The sequence below is a fragment of the Ochotona curzoniae genome, unplaced genomic scaffold (genome assembly GCF_017591425.1).
Source record: "Ochotona curzoniae isolate NIBS_2020 unplaced genomic scaffold, NIBS_Ocur_1.0 scaffold_3890, whole genome shotgun sequence".
Lineage (NCBI taxonomy): Eukaryota > Metazoa > Chordata > Mammalia > Lagomorpha > Ochotonidae > Ochotona > Ochotona curzoniae.
In genome coordinates, this window is record NW_024467115.1 from 15,348,359 (window position 1) to 15,365,100 (window position 16,742).

The 16,742-nt window shown below is 42.4% G+C and overlaps 1 protein-coding gene and 1 non-coding gene across 2 annotated transcripts in view; one reads left to right on the plus strand and one right to left on the minus strand.

Moving 5' to 3' along the window:
• SLC2A12 (solute carrier family 2 member 12) overlaps positions 1–16,742 on the minus strand; it is a 63,389-nt gene that overhangs the window by 36,847 nt on the left and 9,800 nt on the right. The window contains exon 2 of the mRNA XM_040965602.1: positions 6,718–8,061. Coding sequence (XP_040821536.1) covers positions 6,718–8,061 — 1,344 coding nt within the window. The remainder of the gene's footprint in view (positions 1–6,717; positions 8,062–16,742) is intronic.
• On the plus strand, positions 11,326–11,432 carry LOC121146317. Its single transcript, XR_005882185.1, has one exon. It is a non-coding gene; the product is annotated as a U6 spliceosomal RNA (small nuclear RNA).

Here is a 16,742-nt window from a genome sequence, read left to right on the forward strand (position 1 = left end):
GCAAGCCAGGCTGTGATCTAATACAACAGTATGATGTTGTTCTAAGCCAACTCATATTTAAGGTTTAATGAGGATGGTTTAATGTTGTTTTTGATTTCACTTTAGAACAGCAAGTACTTTTCCTTTTATATGTCTATTTACACAAAGGATATGTTTACCATACTAGCAATAAACCATAATTGAAATACCTGAGTGATAATCACATCAGGTTAATAAGTTTCATAAAGCATTTGGAACTGGTGTGAAAATCTTGTGCCTAATAAAAATCATTACATTCCAGCTGGCCAATATAGTTTACACGAGGGCCATAGAAAATAGTTTTGAGGATTGAAAATATGATTCTTAAGGCATTTGTTTATAGAAAAAAAAAAGAAACTATAGCGCAAATATGGGCATCAATGGCCAATTCTTGAAAAGATAGAGAAAATGGACACTAGGAGAACACACAGCCCAAGCCACGGGTCCTGGAATGGCAGGTGTCTGCAGGCACCGACAGTCAGTGCTGTGGGAAGGGAGGGAGGCCTCCCTGGTGCAGTGCACTCCAGGTGACAACCCACATCAGTCTTCAAACTACAATTACAACCATGAGATGAAAGCCTTACGTCCCCCTCTCTGCCCAGACTTCCTTCAGCCCTGGGAGACTCCATCTTCTTGGCCTTGAGTTTGGTCTAAGAAATTCTCAAACAGACCCTCTTTTCAGCATTATGTAAAAAAACAGAGGTGGCCCTAAACCACCAGGCTGACTTTTAGATACTCTGTGTCCAAAATGGCCAAATAAGTATTGATGGCTTAACAAAGGAAAGCTCTCAATGTCCCCTCGCAGCTGTTTCTGAGGACTACTTAAAACCCCCGTGTCTTTTCTTACAAGCAGAAACAGAAGACCATTTTTTAAAAAAAACATACCCAAGTGACAGAGGGCACTTCTATGCTAAATCTCATGATGATTGGAGTCTGACATGATGGAATTTCTCTGGCAGCCCAGTGTTTCTAGCCTGCAAGGTGTTTAGCCTACCTACAGGACAGCTTGACACGAGTAAAGAACCACGCTGTGAGAGCTTTTCTGTATCTGCATCACGTTTAAGTCCTTTCTCCTGCCTCTCTCCTTAGCAACTCAGATGTAACCCAGCGTGACTTCCAAATAGACCGATGGAGTGTTCAAATAAAGGGACAGGAAGGAAAATGCAAGCTGTCTTTTTTCCCCCCGTCATACCGCTTATATTCTAGTAACTAGATTTTGGTGAATAAACCAAAATAAAACATTAAAGAAGCTATCTATTAGATCGTTAAGGATTAAATTGTGTTATTACACTGTGCCTTACATTGATATCTTGCCTGATACATGCCTGTTCTGCTCTCAGAGACTGGACAGCTATTATGTCACTCATTTCATAGATTAGAGTTTAGAGAAGAGAAACAGTTTAAGGATTGCACAGCCAGGAAATGCAACAGCTCAGATTAAACACCAGATTTTCTGATTTTAAATTCAGACTCTTTGCTACCTAGAACTAAGTTCTTCCAGATTAGAAACACAATAGTTCATACAAATTAAGACTTTTGTGAAAAGGTCTGACTCTTAGAGGAAACAAGATTTTCACTAAACTTATATATGTAAAGGATTTGATAGATTAGAGGAACGAGGAGGAGGGCACAGTGAGTATTTTTTTTTTAATGTAGAAGGGAGGGTTTTAAGCAGAGAAAGATATGGTCCAGGAAGGTGGCCAACTTTTCCCTTCTCCCTCATGTCGCAGCCCGCCGAGATCAACCAATCATGCTCTGCTCCGTGTTCCGGGAGCTCTTTCAAACAGTTAGATCCCTCCATCCCAAGTCTTGTGGGCTTGTGCACAGATCCCAGCACAAGCAGCAATGGCCTATGCCCTGTGTGAGGGCTGCCACATCAGGTGACACAGGTAAAAAGGATGTTAGATCACATATTAAACACCTAGGGGTGCACTTCCTGAAAGGAGATCCAGCTCTGGGGTCCCCTCTTTGGGTCTTGACTATTGGGGAGCTCTGCTGTTGCATTTTTTCTCTTTGCCTTGTTCTCTCCCTTTACAGCTCAGATTGTTGCTTTGTTTCTACACTGGAAGAAGTGAAGGACCAAGTAGCGCTTTCCAGCTATTTACAGTAGGGAGATGAGCAAAGAATTGCCTCATTGTATAATGTCAGGGACATCATTTATTCTAAGTGAGGCCTAGTTGCACTTCTGCAGGAATGGTGGCCTAGCAGCACAACCACACAGACCGCACTGTTAATAATATCCTGGCATTATGCAGAGAGAGCCATAAATAATGACCAGGGTCTTGAAAAGGAGATTGAGATTTACCCATCAAAGCTGGTGACAAGGGTCAGCCTATAAGTACCTGGGTGGGGTTCTACTCTCATATCTTCCTGATCCCAATCTCTTGGACATTCTTATTTCTTCTCTGTAAAAGGAAAATGCTGGACTAGGTAATTTCTGTTCATCCTATAAACGCTTTGCCCTCTCTGGTGTAAAAAATAAGAAGGCACCGAAGTTTCATGATTATCAGTGATATGAAACAAATGGCACCAAAAGAGTTCTGGTGGGTCTGGTGTGACGGCTCAATTGGCTAATCCTTCCCTCGTGAGCACTGGAATCCCATAAGGGCACTGGTTCACATGTTGGTTGCACTATATCTCATCCAGCTCCATGCTCGGGTCCTGGGAAAGCAGTAGAGGATCATGCAAAGCCTTGGGATCCTACACCCACATGGGAGACCTGGAAGAAGTACCTGACCGTTTTGGCCATTTGGCAGTGATCCAGCAGTTGCAAGCTCCTTCTCTCTGTCAATCTGCCTTTTCAACAAAAATAAATAAATCTTCAAAAAAAATGAAAGTACCGGGCCCGGCACAGTGGCGCAGTGGTTAAAGGTCCTCGCCTTGCACGCCCGGGATCCCATATGGGCGCCAGTTCTAATCCCGGCAGCCCCGCTTCCCATCCAGCTCCCTGCCCGTGGCCTGGGAAAGCATTCCAGGACGGCCCAAAGCTTTGGGACGCTGCACCCGTGTGGGAGACCCGGAAGAGGCTCCTGGCTCTGGATCGGCAAAGCATCGGCCGTTGCGCTCACTTGGGGAGTGAATCATCGGACAGAAGATCTTCCTCTCTGTCTCTCCTCTCTGTATGTCCGCCTTCCCAATTAAAAAAAAAAAATCTTTAAAAAATGAAAGTACCGATGTGAAGCATGGAGGATATGTGACAGGCCTGCAATGGAAGCGGATCTTGGTCGGCATGTCCAGCAATCTAGGAATGAGATCACAAGGCTAGACTACAATGTCAGAAATTACAAACGTGGAGCTACCTAAGGGGAAACATCCAAGAGGGTTGGGGTTGCACTGCTCCCCAGATTGTAGCCCTAAGAGCAAGATGAGTGGAGATGGAAGGGAAGAGGGCGGAGCCCCTGGTGTAGGGGGAAAGAAGTCCAGCACCGGGCTTGTTTTGCTTTGCTGAAGTGAAGCATCAAAATGGAAAAAGCTAACTGCCTTGGGAAAGAGGAACTGGAAGTCATGTGAGGTGACAGAATCGATGATATGAGAGAGCAGCAGCTCAGCGAGGCAATTAACGTTCCTGAGAAGACAAACACAATACCTTCCGAGTGCGTTAGTCAAAGCATGCTTTCAGTTTTATAGCTGAAGACGCAAGGTCCAAAAGGCATTAATAAGAGGATCTTGTCTCTCTTTTTAGAAGTAGCTGGGATGAAAACTAGGTATATTCTTTAATAACTTGCATTTTAATTTTTTCAATTGTCTAGAATAACCAGTGAAGAGTGAATGCAGGCTCATTAGCCTGTTGAAAGGCTATCCTCTTAGAGTTATGTGTTTATTATGGTGGTTTTATGCTCTCATGTCAGCTAAGCTGGAGCTATGTTTCCTAGAGTCTCTGTGGCCGTGTTGTTCTAAATTAGGGTTAGCAAGAAGGGAAATTTATTTGCATAAGACCTTCCAGATGGAAGGTCTCTTCTTGCCTGGGACTGGGGATCTGCACTGCATATCAGAAGATAAGTGTTGCTTTCATTTATTTCAACCAGTCACTTAACCTCTCTGAGGCTCATGGTCTTTATTTGTAAAATTCCATGAGCAACACATGTGCTTGCTGTGATGGTTAAATGAAGCACTCGAAACTGCCTGTCATGGCTTTTGACAAAATAAATATATAGAAACTATTGTTGGCTAATCATTATTAGTTCAATCTGAGCTGAAATTATCTTTTAAAACAATTAGTATAGAATACTGTGTAAGAAATTCTAGAAAGCAAAGTACTTTTTTTCAAAAATCAAATTGTTTGCAAAAGTAGAAACACTTGATCTAACATAGGTATCACATGATGTATGATAGACTGAAAGATGTGCATTTTCCAAAGCCAGCTCCAAATCAAGAGAAGGTTGGCATGAGTAAAAGGGCTCCAGACAGGAACAGGTGGTTCTGGACTGTTTCTCACAATATTTATCACATTAGCTCTTTTACAACTGAGTTACAACTGAGTTAAAACAAAGAAGACATCCTTTCTTTCTGCAGACTAACTGGATTTTTGATATTTCAAAAGACTAGATCAGGAAAATTGATGTGAAAAAGGAATATTTTTAGCTTTACAATGAATATATAAAAGGGAGGGAAGATGCTTGCAAAAGAAATCAATGAATTAATAACTACCACCTGAAGTTTGTCTAATGGATAAAACTTGCAAAACTTGTTAAAATGAAACTTTGTTTCATAGACAAGGATAGGGTATTCCTCGGAATATGACAGGACCCATATCTTGCCTTTCTGATAGATTTTGAAGAGTTTCTTGAAAAATCCAAGTAAGATGCTTAACCAAATTTGATTAGAGTATCACAGGGTTCACTTAAGTGTCTCATAGCTACACAGCCCAGAAAATTGAATCCTGATAGTGGTAGAAATTTGCTTATAGGAAACTGTTCTTAGATGGTGCTTATCACTGTTAAATCTTGATAAACAAGGTCAAGGCTCAAGAACAAGAAGGTGATCAGACACTTAGGGCACAGCTGCCCAGGTACAGCCCTTGCATGGGAACACACTCACGTGTCTACTCATGTGCCTGTGGAAGGGTCAGCTCCATTCTGTGGTTTGGAACAGAGGACCCAACCTTGCCACTGCTGATTAGGTTGGAACTGCCACCTCAGACATGACAAAGAGCAGGGTCCATCAGATCTCTCCCTCCTATGGAATTTGAACAAGTCAATATCTGGAAATTGATATTTTAAAAGTTGATGTAGCAGCCACAAAATAAGGAGATTGAGTCAGGGTTACAGACTCGAGGTTTCAGCCACGTACAAAGCTGGCTATTAATTAACTGGGATTAGACAGACCAACCATGCAGGTGGTTGAACAGAAACAGATACCGTGAGTGAGGCTCAGTCCACTCAGCTACGAGCTCTTTGGAAAAAGTGACAATGTTCGCTTTGCTCATTTCTATTTCCGCAGCATTTCTCAGAGTTCTTGGGATTTAAAACCTGATCACTCAGTGCATATCAGGTGAATGCATCATTAATGAGCTAGCAGTAGTGATTGAAGCAGGTTTTTATGTGGCTCTCTTACCAGAAACAATCTTCCACTTCCGTGAAATTCCTTCCCTGCAGCCCAGCCTATGTCTTTTTCTTGGTCCTGAAACTTTTACACTTTTCTTTTATTTAGGCCAATTGTTTACCTCCTTGTTCCTTGTAAAGAGATTTCAAAACCAACTCTATAATAGAGAGGACTGAAAAAGAAAGGAAAAGGGAAGGAGAGGAATGAGAGAATGATAGAAAGCTGCAGACGAAGTGGCAGAGAGAGGCCAGTCTCATTTTTAAACACTTTTCTTTCAACAAGGTGAACAAAAGGCTTTCTGGAAGGCACCAGGTGATGGTTCAAGTACATGGGTCCGTGTCACCCACATGGGAGACTCCAACAAAATGGAGTTCTAAGCCTCTGGTCTCAATTTCCTGGCTCACCCCTGCCTGATGAATGTGTCTGGAGATTGAACTAGCAGTCATAAGATCTCTCTATTTCTCTCACATTAATAAACATAAGTACATTTTTTAAAAGATTAGAGCAAACAACCTGTTCTAACAAATCCATTTCTGATGAGAGTTTGCTCAATAGAAGTGCTTAAGGATTGTCACTGGAGCCAACTGGCTATACTAAATAAAGCAGCCTAATGATTCTCTCCCTGTGAATCATTTGTGTTGCAATGAAGGGTACTATAAGATGGTTTCACAGGAATAATGCATTCTCCTTCCCAACTCATAATTTCCCTTTCTTCAGTATTACTGGCATGCATCCATTATTTGGCTTTGAGAACATTTAAACTCTTGATTGTTTTTTCTTCCATCTATGAAGAGACTCAGACATGATATGGAAAATGTTATCACAGCAAAGCCTGTAATAATAAAGCAATCTTACTCTCCTGGGCAATAAATACTTTTCTAGTCTGAGTCATCCCCAATCAACTGAAGGTTGAGTGTCCTCAAGCGACTGATAGTAGGCAACTTGTCTGTCAGCTGAATATTAGCCCTGCATATTCACAAGATAGAATCCACACATACTTTCCATATTTACAGAAATACCAAATGGCTAATAGGATTCTTATCTTGTCTTTAGCACTTAGGAATATGGTGAGTTTTTTGAGGAAGCCCTGACTAGTCAAAAACAACACATCAACATACATGAGGAAACAGAGGAAAAGAATACAAATAAAGTACTTACTTGGTCCTAGACCAATTGAAAAAGCAGCCACATAAATAAGCAAGCTGGCTAAAGACAGCCATTTCAAGTAAGTTGGAACATCTGCAGGGTCTGCGACTGTCTCGTGTTCTGTTTGGCTTAGTCCTGAATTTGGTAAGGATGTAGGGGCTGTCTCCGCTTTTATATCTTTATCATTTTTCATAGGCACAACAAGTGAGTTGCTGCTGTGGGAAGGGATCCCTTTAAAGTACTCCCTGAGAGTGTTGTTGCTGACAGACAAGTTTCCTGGACCATAAAATACAAGCTCATCCAAAGACTGGTTGACTGGGCTATGGCTTTGGCAGATATTGGTGACATTCATGTGGATGTTGAGATTCACAATGCCCATGGTCAGCAGTGAGGCTGCCATCACAGAGGAGCCAATGCAGAGGAAGGTTTTGCTGCCAACGTGGTCAACAAGAAAGGTGGCTGGGATGGTGCTGACAACCTTGACCACTCCAACCCCAGTGGAAGCCAGGCTAGCTGCCTCATTGCTTTGGAAGCCAACAGACTTCAAAACAGTTGATGCATAGAATAGTATGTTTGGTTGTCCAGTGACTTGTACAAAAAAAACCAGTGTTAAACCTATCATTATTCTGGTCCTCATGTTGTCTTTTGAACGAAACAGATCCCCAAAACTGAACTGATATTCATCTTTCAGGGAAGATTTGATTGTAGTGAGTTCCTCTGTGGTATCTGAGACAGATCTTAGTTTTTCAAGGACCTTGCTTGCAGCTTCCTCTTTTCCTTTCATCACCAGAAACCGAGGGCTGGGAGGAAGAAAGTACATTGCAATTGCTTGCAAAATTCCGAAGGGAATAACAAGGCCAAACATATATTTCCAGCCCTGGGTCACGTTGGCAAAGGCGTAATTTGAAATATAGGCACAAAGAATGCCAATGACTATCATCAGCTCATTCAGTGACACAAGGAGACCTCTTCTGTTCTGAGGTGCAATCTCAGCGATGTAAACACACGTGGCAATTGAAGAGAGGGAGATAGAAACCCCTATTGCAATGCGTCCTATGATCAGAACGGCATAGGATAAACTGAGAATTAAGACCAAGCTTCCAAGTCCAAGAAGGCAGGATGACAAGATGATCGCAGTCCTTCTGCCGTGCCTGTCGATCAGAATGCCACCAATGAGGGAGGCCAGGAAGGCCCCAATGAGGAGGGAGCTCACCACCATCTCCTGTTCGTGACAGGTGAGGGCTAGCAAGGTTCTGATTTGAAGAAGGGCCCCAGAGATGAGGCCAAGCTCATATCCCACCAGGAGTCCGCTGACGGCTGCAGTGACTGACGACAGGAAGGTAAACAGGCTGCAACCTACAGGCAGAGGAGAGACAGAGGAGTCGGTGCTGGATTTGTTAATTTTAGATATTTTACAGGCAAACCAAGACTTACCTTTTCTAGCACTGAATGTAAGCACAAACTATATTCAAATAATACACTAACCACAAATATAAACTTTTTTCCTTGTTTAGAGAGAAAGGTAGGGAGATTTTTAGAAGTTCAACTTCCTCTGATCTTTGATCTTTTTGATGTTTTTAGTGTAGAGCAGAAACCAAAAGAGAGGCTGATGACAGCTGATGAAGACAGAATGAACAAGAGTGTTATCTACTTTATGCCTAGTCATTGGATTAGAAATTCAAATAGCTGCTTCTTCTGGTCTTGGAAAACAAAGTGGACACTTAAGGTAGGGCTTTGCAGGTCATGCTCACAATTCTTTACTGTTATCCTAAGTGTATTGGAGTTAACATACAAATGCTATGGAAGGCATTGACTGTACGAGTTCCTTGTCTTAAAGGCTACTACTGCTGTGGAGTAGAGATGAGAAGACTGGAAGCAAAAAGGAATTTGTTAACCTTGGTTTTGGCAAAATTATGATAGTTTAGGCATGGGTGTTTAGAGCAGACCTGGAGTTAAGTGTATGGATTTTTCTAAACCAACATATAAACCAAAAATGACTGAAAGTGCTCATGCATTGGAGGTGGAGGTAAGCAGGTAGGACAGAAGCCAAGACAGCTGTTGGTTTGAACAGTTGTTTGGATAATTTTACAGCTTTACATTCATCATACACAGTTTTATACATTATGTAGCACAGTATACCAACATGTGAGAGCTTTATAGAACAGGTTTTGGGTGACAACAAGTGGAAGAGTGAAAAACAGAAGCTCCCTTTTGGTTTTACGGAAATGTTTTACTTGTTGTACATAACAACATAGTTGGGTGACATTTTCAAGTGGCATATTGGGTATGTGTGAATATGGAACATAAGGGATAGGACCTGCCCGGAGATATGCATTTGAGAGTCAATAGCCTGTGTTTAGCATTAAAGAAATGAGAATGGGTGAGCTCTCTTAGGATGGTAGAGAAGAGGACACAAAAAAGCAGAATTAGGATTGGGACCTAGGGAAATCCAATGTTTAGAAGACACATCAGCAAAGACACAAACACAATTGAGCAGCAAGTAAAGCAGGTTCAATACAAATGCTTTGGCATACAGTTATCAAAGGCCTTGCTGAGGCAATGTGATATTGTCCCCCTTTTCCGTAAGGGGGCTAGATTTAGTCAAAAATTCTATTCAGTTCTAGTGAAATGAGCAGGTTAAATAAATGTGATTTAACTCTTCCCATCACAAACACACAGCTTTTTCACCTGTAGGATCTTGACCAGATATGAGAAGTAGAAAACTCCAAATGGCATGAAATATTTAGATGGAGGAGCAAATAAAAACGTAATAATCCACGTCAAATGAATTTGTGAGCATTGTAGACAAAAAAAAAAATCAAACTGAGATTAAGCCAGAAATTGATCCAACATGAAAATAAATACTTTTAGAGATCAGTTTATTATTTTAAAGACAGTTACAGAGAGAGAAGGAGAGACAAAGAGAGATATTTCATCCACTGGTTCACTCCCCAAATGGCCACAAGGGCTAGAACTAGCCCAGGCTGAAGCCAGAAACAAGGACCTGCTTCCGGGTCCCCTGCATGGGTGCAAAGGCCCAAAAACCTGTGCCGGCTTCTGTTGTTTCCCAGGCCATTAGCAGGGAGCTGGATTGGAAGCAAAACAGATAGAACCCGAATCATTATCCGTTTGGGATGGTGGCACCACAGGTAGAGACTTAACTTTCTATGCATGGCCCTCAAAACAAATATTTATCACCACGACTTGGTAGGTACTTTTCCAGGTATTGAGAGTAATGGAGAGATAAGATACTTAGGTGTGTAGAGCAGTACAGCATTTGGTCCTTACCTCCAAGACACAAATTATTATGGTAACACATTCTATCATCTTGTACTCTTTTATTTATTTATACATAAAGTCACTGTAAAGTATTCTTGGATCTTCATTCATGCCCTCATTTTCTTTTCTTTTTTTTTTTTAAATAAAGATTTATTTATTTATTTATTTATTTTTTAAAGATTTATTTTTATTATTTTTTCATTGGAAAGGCGGATATACAGAGAGGAGAGACAGAGAGGAAGATCTCCCGTCCGATGATTCACTCCCCAAGTGAGCGCAACGGGCCGATACTATGCCGATCCGAAGCCAGGAGCCTCTTCCGGGTCTCGCACGCGGGCACAGGGTCCCAAAGCCTTGGGCCGTCCTTGACTGCTTTCCCAGGCCACAGGCAGGGAGCTGGAAGGGAAGCGGGGCTGCCGGGATTAGAACCGGTGCCCATATGGGATCCCGGGCGTGCAAGGTGAGGACCTTTAACCACTTGCGCCACCGCGCCGGGCCCAAAGATTTATTTATTTTATTGAAAAGTCAGATGTACAGAGAGGAGGAGACACAGAGAGGAAGATCTTCCGTCCGATGATTCACTCCCCAAGTGAGCGCAACGGCTGGTGCTATGCCGGTCCGAAGCCAGGAGCCAGGAATTTCTTCTGGGTCTCCCACATGGGTGCAGGGTCCCAAGGCTTTGGGCCGTCCTCAACTGCTTTCCCAGGCCACAAGCAGGGAGCTGGATGGGAAGTGGAGCTGCCAGGATTAGAACCGGCGCCCATATGGGATCCTGGTGCGTTCAAGGTGAGGACTTTAGCCGCTAGGCCACGCCACAGGTCCCATACCCTCATTTTCCACACATTATTCTTTTCATGTGATTGTAAACTCCTAAACATCAAATTCTTTTTCCACAAAGGCTAAATCGTAATATTTAGATGAGAATTGTATTATTCTTTTCTCTGTTTGCCATTGTTCATTTATATTTTATGTGCTTTAAGAAAGTGTTTATTTGGCGGGGAGAGGGGTGCCCAGTGCGGTAACCACCTAGCAACTAAAGTCCTCGCCTTGCATGTGCTGAGATCCCATATAGGCACAGGCTCTATCCCAGTAGCACCACTTCCCATCCTGCTTGTGGCCTCGGAAAGCAGTCTAATACAGCCCAATGCCTTGGGACCCTGCACCCGCGTGGGAGACCTGGAAGAATCTCTGGGAACCTGGCTTCAGATTGGTGCAGTTCCGGTCATTGCAGCCACTCGGGGAATTAATCAATGGATGTGAAGATCTTCCTTTCTGTCTCTCCTCCTCTCTGTATATTTGACTTTTCAATAATTAAAAAAAATCTTAATAAAAGAAAGTGTTGTGCTCGCTTCGGCAGCATATTTATAAAAATTGGAACGATACACAAAAGATTAGAATGGCCCCTGTGCAAGGATGACATGCAAATTCGTGAAGTGTTCCATATTTTTAAATCTGTAAAAAATTATCAAAAACAAAATCAAAATCAAAAAAGAAAGATTGCTTTTTCATTTATTTGAAATATGAAACAGCAGAGAGCAAAAGGGAGAAGCTTTTCCCTCTATTAGTTTACTCCCAGATGATGCCAACACCCAAGGCTGTAGCAAGTGAAAGCCAGGAATCTGGAGATCCACCCAGGTCTCCTACATGGATGGCAAGGACTTAAGTACTTGCACTGCGACCCACCAGCTTCTTGGGCACATTGGCAGGAAGCTGGACTAGAATCAGAGTACATAAGGTTTGAGTCACCACTTTGAAACGGTATGCAGAAGTGCCAAGCAGAAGATTTAGCCCACTGCTCCGCAATATCTGTCTCTGAATGTGTTGATTAGGGTGTGTGCCTTGATAATTAATATTTAGTCTCTGATGTTCTTTAAAAAAAGAAATGTTTCCTCCTTTTAGAAACAAAGTGAGAGACAAAGAGAGATCACTCCCTGGTTCACTCTACTGATCCTCAGGAGCTGGGAGTTTATTCTAGGTCTCCCAGATAGGTGGCAGGAACTGTCACTCGTTGCTTGCCAGGGTGTACATCAGTAGGTTGCTGTGACTGGAATGAAATTAGGACTCAGACCTAGGCACCCTGATTAGGAATGTGGGTGTCCGAATCACTGGGCGAAATGCCCACCCCTCTGATATTCTGATTGGAGCAATGAAGGATTTTGAAGAATGACTTACTGGGGAGGCAGATTAAGTGAAGGACTTAGGCGGGTATTGGAAGTGATAGAAGGTAGCCAGGAACACCAAATTAAGGATGCAAGAAATTGAAGCTGGAATTTTTTCTTGCCACTTATCATTCTCCAGCACCTTCCTTATTTGCCTCTTTCATTGTATAGAAAATGATATTTTCCTTCATTTGAAATTTAAGAGCTCCCTTTTCTGATCCTCTCTTATACTGCCTGAGAGAGAGCCCAAGAAGGTGGCATAAGGGACATATTTTAAGGATCTGGAAGCCATCCTAGCTTTGTATAAGGTCCCTCACATGGCCAGAGTCTGATAATATGCTCTTCTGGGACATATTAAAAATATTTTCAAGTGGATCAGTAAAAACATTTTTCTCTCAGTTTAACATATTCCAACACATGACTCTCTTGTTACTGATCTGTCTACTCTTTTCACCTGTCTTTAGGACACCTGTCTCCAAAAGATTAATAACTGTCAGAACATTCCATGTCCCTAGTGCTACAAGTCAAATTTACTAAGAAAGCCTTTTTTTCTGTCACAAAATCAACATGAAATCTCTGTCTGAGTTGTACTTATCTTCCCTATTACATGCTTTAAGGGCTCCTTCCCCAAAACCGACTTCCCCACTCACCTTACTTCCGACACTTAGGACTCCAATTGTTCTACTATAGTCCTAGGTCATCCATTGGGGACTTTGAATTCTAACTAGAGGTGTAAGGGTAGCCCTAATTTTCCAATATTATGTCCTGTGATACCTCAAGATTTATTCAGAAAAATTTCTTCAATGAAGAGAGACATGGAGTGGGCTCTTTACACTAATGATGATTCCTGATGATGAGAGAGCAAAGGTATGCCAGAAAATGGAAATAACTTTTCCAAGAAGTCTGCAATGATGATAGGAATAAAGATATAGGATATGATCTGAAAGAGCTGGAAGAAATTGAGATTTGCTTTTGTCTAAATACATCTGTGAGAGTTTGGGGCAGCTGGGTGGGCTGAAGAGAAGCAGGGCATGCCACAGGACAGCATGACATTAGGATTCATAATTAGTGACTTTTCAAAACAGCTAGTGCTGATATCAAACTCAGTCTGCATTTCAGCATCACACTCCTGTTCCAGCCATTTTGCTCCTGGCATCTCTTCCCAAGAGCCCTCTTTTCATGAATTATTTCTTCCACAAGGTACTATACAGATGATTTCTGTAGCCATCTGTGAACATCATGGAAGTGGAAGCCATTGGGTTCCCATCAACTATTGGGTTGTGCTTCTCCTGTGTCTTCTTTTTGCTTAGTTTGCAGAGCAGCAGTTGCAACAGGAAGATCCCAGTTTGCCCTTTGATGCAATGACAATCCTTTGTTACAGTAATAAAATGAAACTGTTCCTACTGGAGATATGATGCAATTCTGAGGCTTGATGTAAAAGGCTCACCTCACCAGAGAGCCAAGGACAGGTGGTCACTCACCAGCCTGCTCCAGGCAGGGCTACCAAAACAATGGCCCCATTGTCTGTTCCCTCATGAGTCATATTAACATACTCATAACTGGTGCTGAATAGGGCACTTCAATTTTCACAATATTTGCATTTCTGCCTGGTTTCTTCCTTTCTTTCTTCCCTGTTCATGTATTACAGCCACACAATAGACGCTTGCCAGCTCACTAAATCTTACAGCAGACTGCAAAGCATGCCAGCACAGGTTCTTTTGGCAGACAGCCAGGAGATCACATAGCTTGACCAAATGCGAATGTTTCACAAATTTAAAAGATCTGCTACTTCACACTTATTTAGAAAGGAGTCATTTATTTATTTGAAAAGTTGAGTCACATACACACACACACATACACGTAGAGGGAGTGAGAGATTTTTTTGCCCACTGGTTCAGTTCCTAAATGTCAATAACCAGCACGGCTGAGTGAGGCAGAAGCCTGAGCCAGGAACTGCATCCAGGTTTCTCAAGTGAGTGCCAACACCCAAGTCCTTGCAGCATCATCTGCTGGCTCCCAGGCACATTTGTAAGAAGCAGGTTTGGAAGCACAGAGCCGCTGGGACCAAGCCAGAGCTCCAATATGGATGTGTGTGCCCCAGTCAGCAGTTTATCCTGTTTAGCTACAATGCATGATTCCCCCATGTCACACCTTGTGCAGGAAACACAATTGCCCCCTAAGTAAATTTGACATTGAAGTCTGCCCAGTCTTGGGTGCTTCTCTCTGAAAGCCTTTAATTCCAACTTGTTTTTCTACAGTCACCTTCAGCATCACCTCCCCTAGCAAGACTCATCCTGCCTCCCGATACTTACTGGCCCTGTCCTGAAGGACTCTGTTGTTCTGCCCTGTTGCCTTTGTGTCCCCACAGTGCCCAGAAAGTGTGTTTTCAGAATCCAAGTCCACTTGAAGACATTCACTTATTAACCTGCTTATGTTTGCTGGTAGACTGAGAGGCCTTTAAAGGCTACAGTGTTGTTTTACTCAAGTATGTCTTCTCCAGTCATTTGGAGCAAGGTAAACAATTCAGGTTTATTGAGTCAATGAATAAAAGAATAATAGGAAGCATAACTCCCAAGTTTTAATCCTTGATCCTCTTCCCTCCCACCTCCAAAGATATGTTTTCCGATCGGTGTGAACATGTGGTATTATGTAATGGTTGGTCTATAGACCTCTTGAGTTAACATAATGGCTAAGCATTGGAAGACCATGCTATAAACACTTCTACACAGCTTTCAGCACTATTCTAGCTAGACAATACAGCATCATTGGAGAGTGGGAGGGTGACATGGAGGATTTTGTTGTCATTGGACATCTCTATTTTACTAAATGTGAGCACCATGTGAGGAATTGTTCTCTGTTCTTTTAGACTCAGTGTTTGCCAATTCCTTTCAGTAGACCAGGTTTTCATCACTCTTACAGCATTCATTTCCTGGAGCCGTAGAAACTTGTTTCTAGAAATTTGCATACCTTCCTGTTCTTTCTCAGAAGTGTGTTTCTCTCTACACAATTCTCCTCACCCTAGTGGACTTGGCTTTCTCTCCAACTCAGAAATCCTGACACTTCTTTGGTGAGCCAGCTCACATCTCCAAACCTTTCTCAGCCAAATCTCTCCAGACTTCTTGGATTTGTGTTAATCTCTCCTCTCTCACTTGAATGTGCACTCCTGGTGTTAGGTACCTGAACTACATATAGGTAGCCTTGAATTGGGAGCCTTTGGAGAACAGGAGTGTGTGCATGTCACAGGCTGTGCTCAGGGGAGCCCATAGAATGCTCTAGAGAGGAGATACCACACATTAACCAGAGAATGGCTGCACACTACCATGGAGAGTGGTGACATGTGCTGCTAGTCTGCCAGAAGTCCCAGGTACTACCTCTGTGCACTGTACCTTGGATGATGACATTGGCAGTGGTAAGTACTGGGCACGAACATTTATCTGTTGAGGGTGGGGAACCTTTTTTTCTGCCAAGGGTTATTTGGATATTTATAACATTGTTCATTGGCCATACAAAGTTAACACCTTTAAAATTAGCCTGTCATATATTTATTGAATTTTGAGTCTCACTTACAGTTGCCTTGGCAGGGATGGACCAAATGATTTCATAGCTAGTAGGCCAGACATTCTTCACCACTTCCCTTTTTAACTACCACCCCTTCTCCACACACCAATCTTTTATGGAACACACAATGAACGTTAGGTCAACAGAAACAGAAAATGGAAGAAGGCTCAAAGCAACAGACTTTTACCCCCTTCTACCTCTCATTTTTCACCAAGGACAGAACTTTCCAGAAGCACCAGGGACTACTTACCCTAATATCTCCTTGACCAAAATCAGTGGGTTACTGGCCAAACCTGGCTGCCAAGAGAGACTAGGAAGTAAGTACTGTATCTCTTAGCGCTCTAAGAAAGAAACACAAAAGGGAATGGGGTGACTGTTTTGTATTCCAGATCTGACATACCTGTGCTGGCCACCTGGTTGCAATTAGAAACTTAGTCTTGAACTGGAGATGCAACTGATGTGCACAGCTACTAGGCATAATCTAAAATCTGGAAGTGATTTTTCTGGTGTGGTTACGTTGGACTGAGAAAGGAGCACTTTTGGCTTATACTTTTTGATTCCATAACTATGAATGAGATCTATTTTTCCAGAATTATTTAAAGAAGTCTACAGTTCTTTGCCAATCAAAAACACTCTGTGGGATGGATATTTGGCCTAGCAGTTAATCCACCACTTGGCATGCCAACACCCTATATTGTAGAACATGGGTTTCTGCCCTGGCCACGCTGCTGATTTTCAGCTTCCAGCCAACACAAAGTCTAGTTCAAGGAGGAGTTTGGTCCCTGTCATACACAATGGAGACCTGGATTGAGTGCTTTGCTCCGGAAGTCAGCCTGGTAAAGCCCTGGCTTCTATGAGTATTAAGGGATTAAATCAATAAAGAGGAGCACTTTTTCTGTCTGTCTCTGCTTCTCAAATTAAATTTTTCAAAATTCTATATTAAAAAACTTTAAGTAACAAACAAACAAAAACAGCATGGCCAAATCACCACTTGTGGAATGAACCACCTCAGTGGCCCTTCTAGGCTTGCTACTTTCCTAA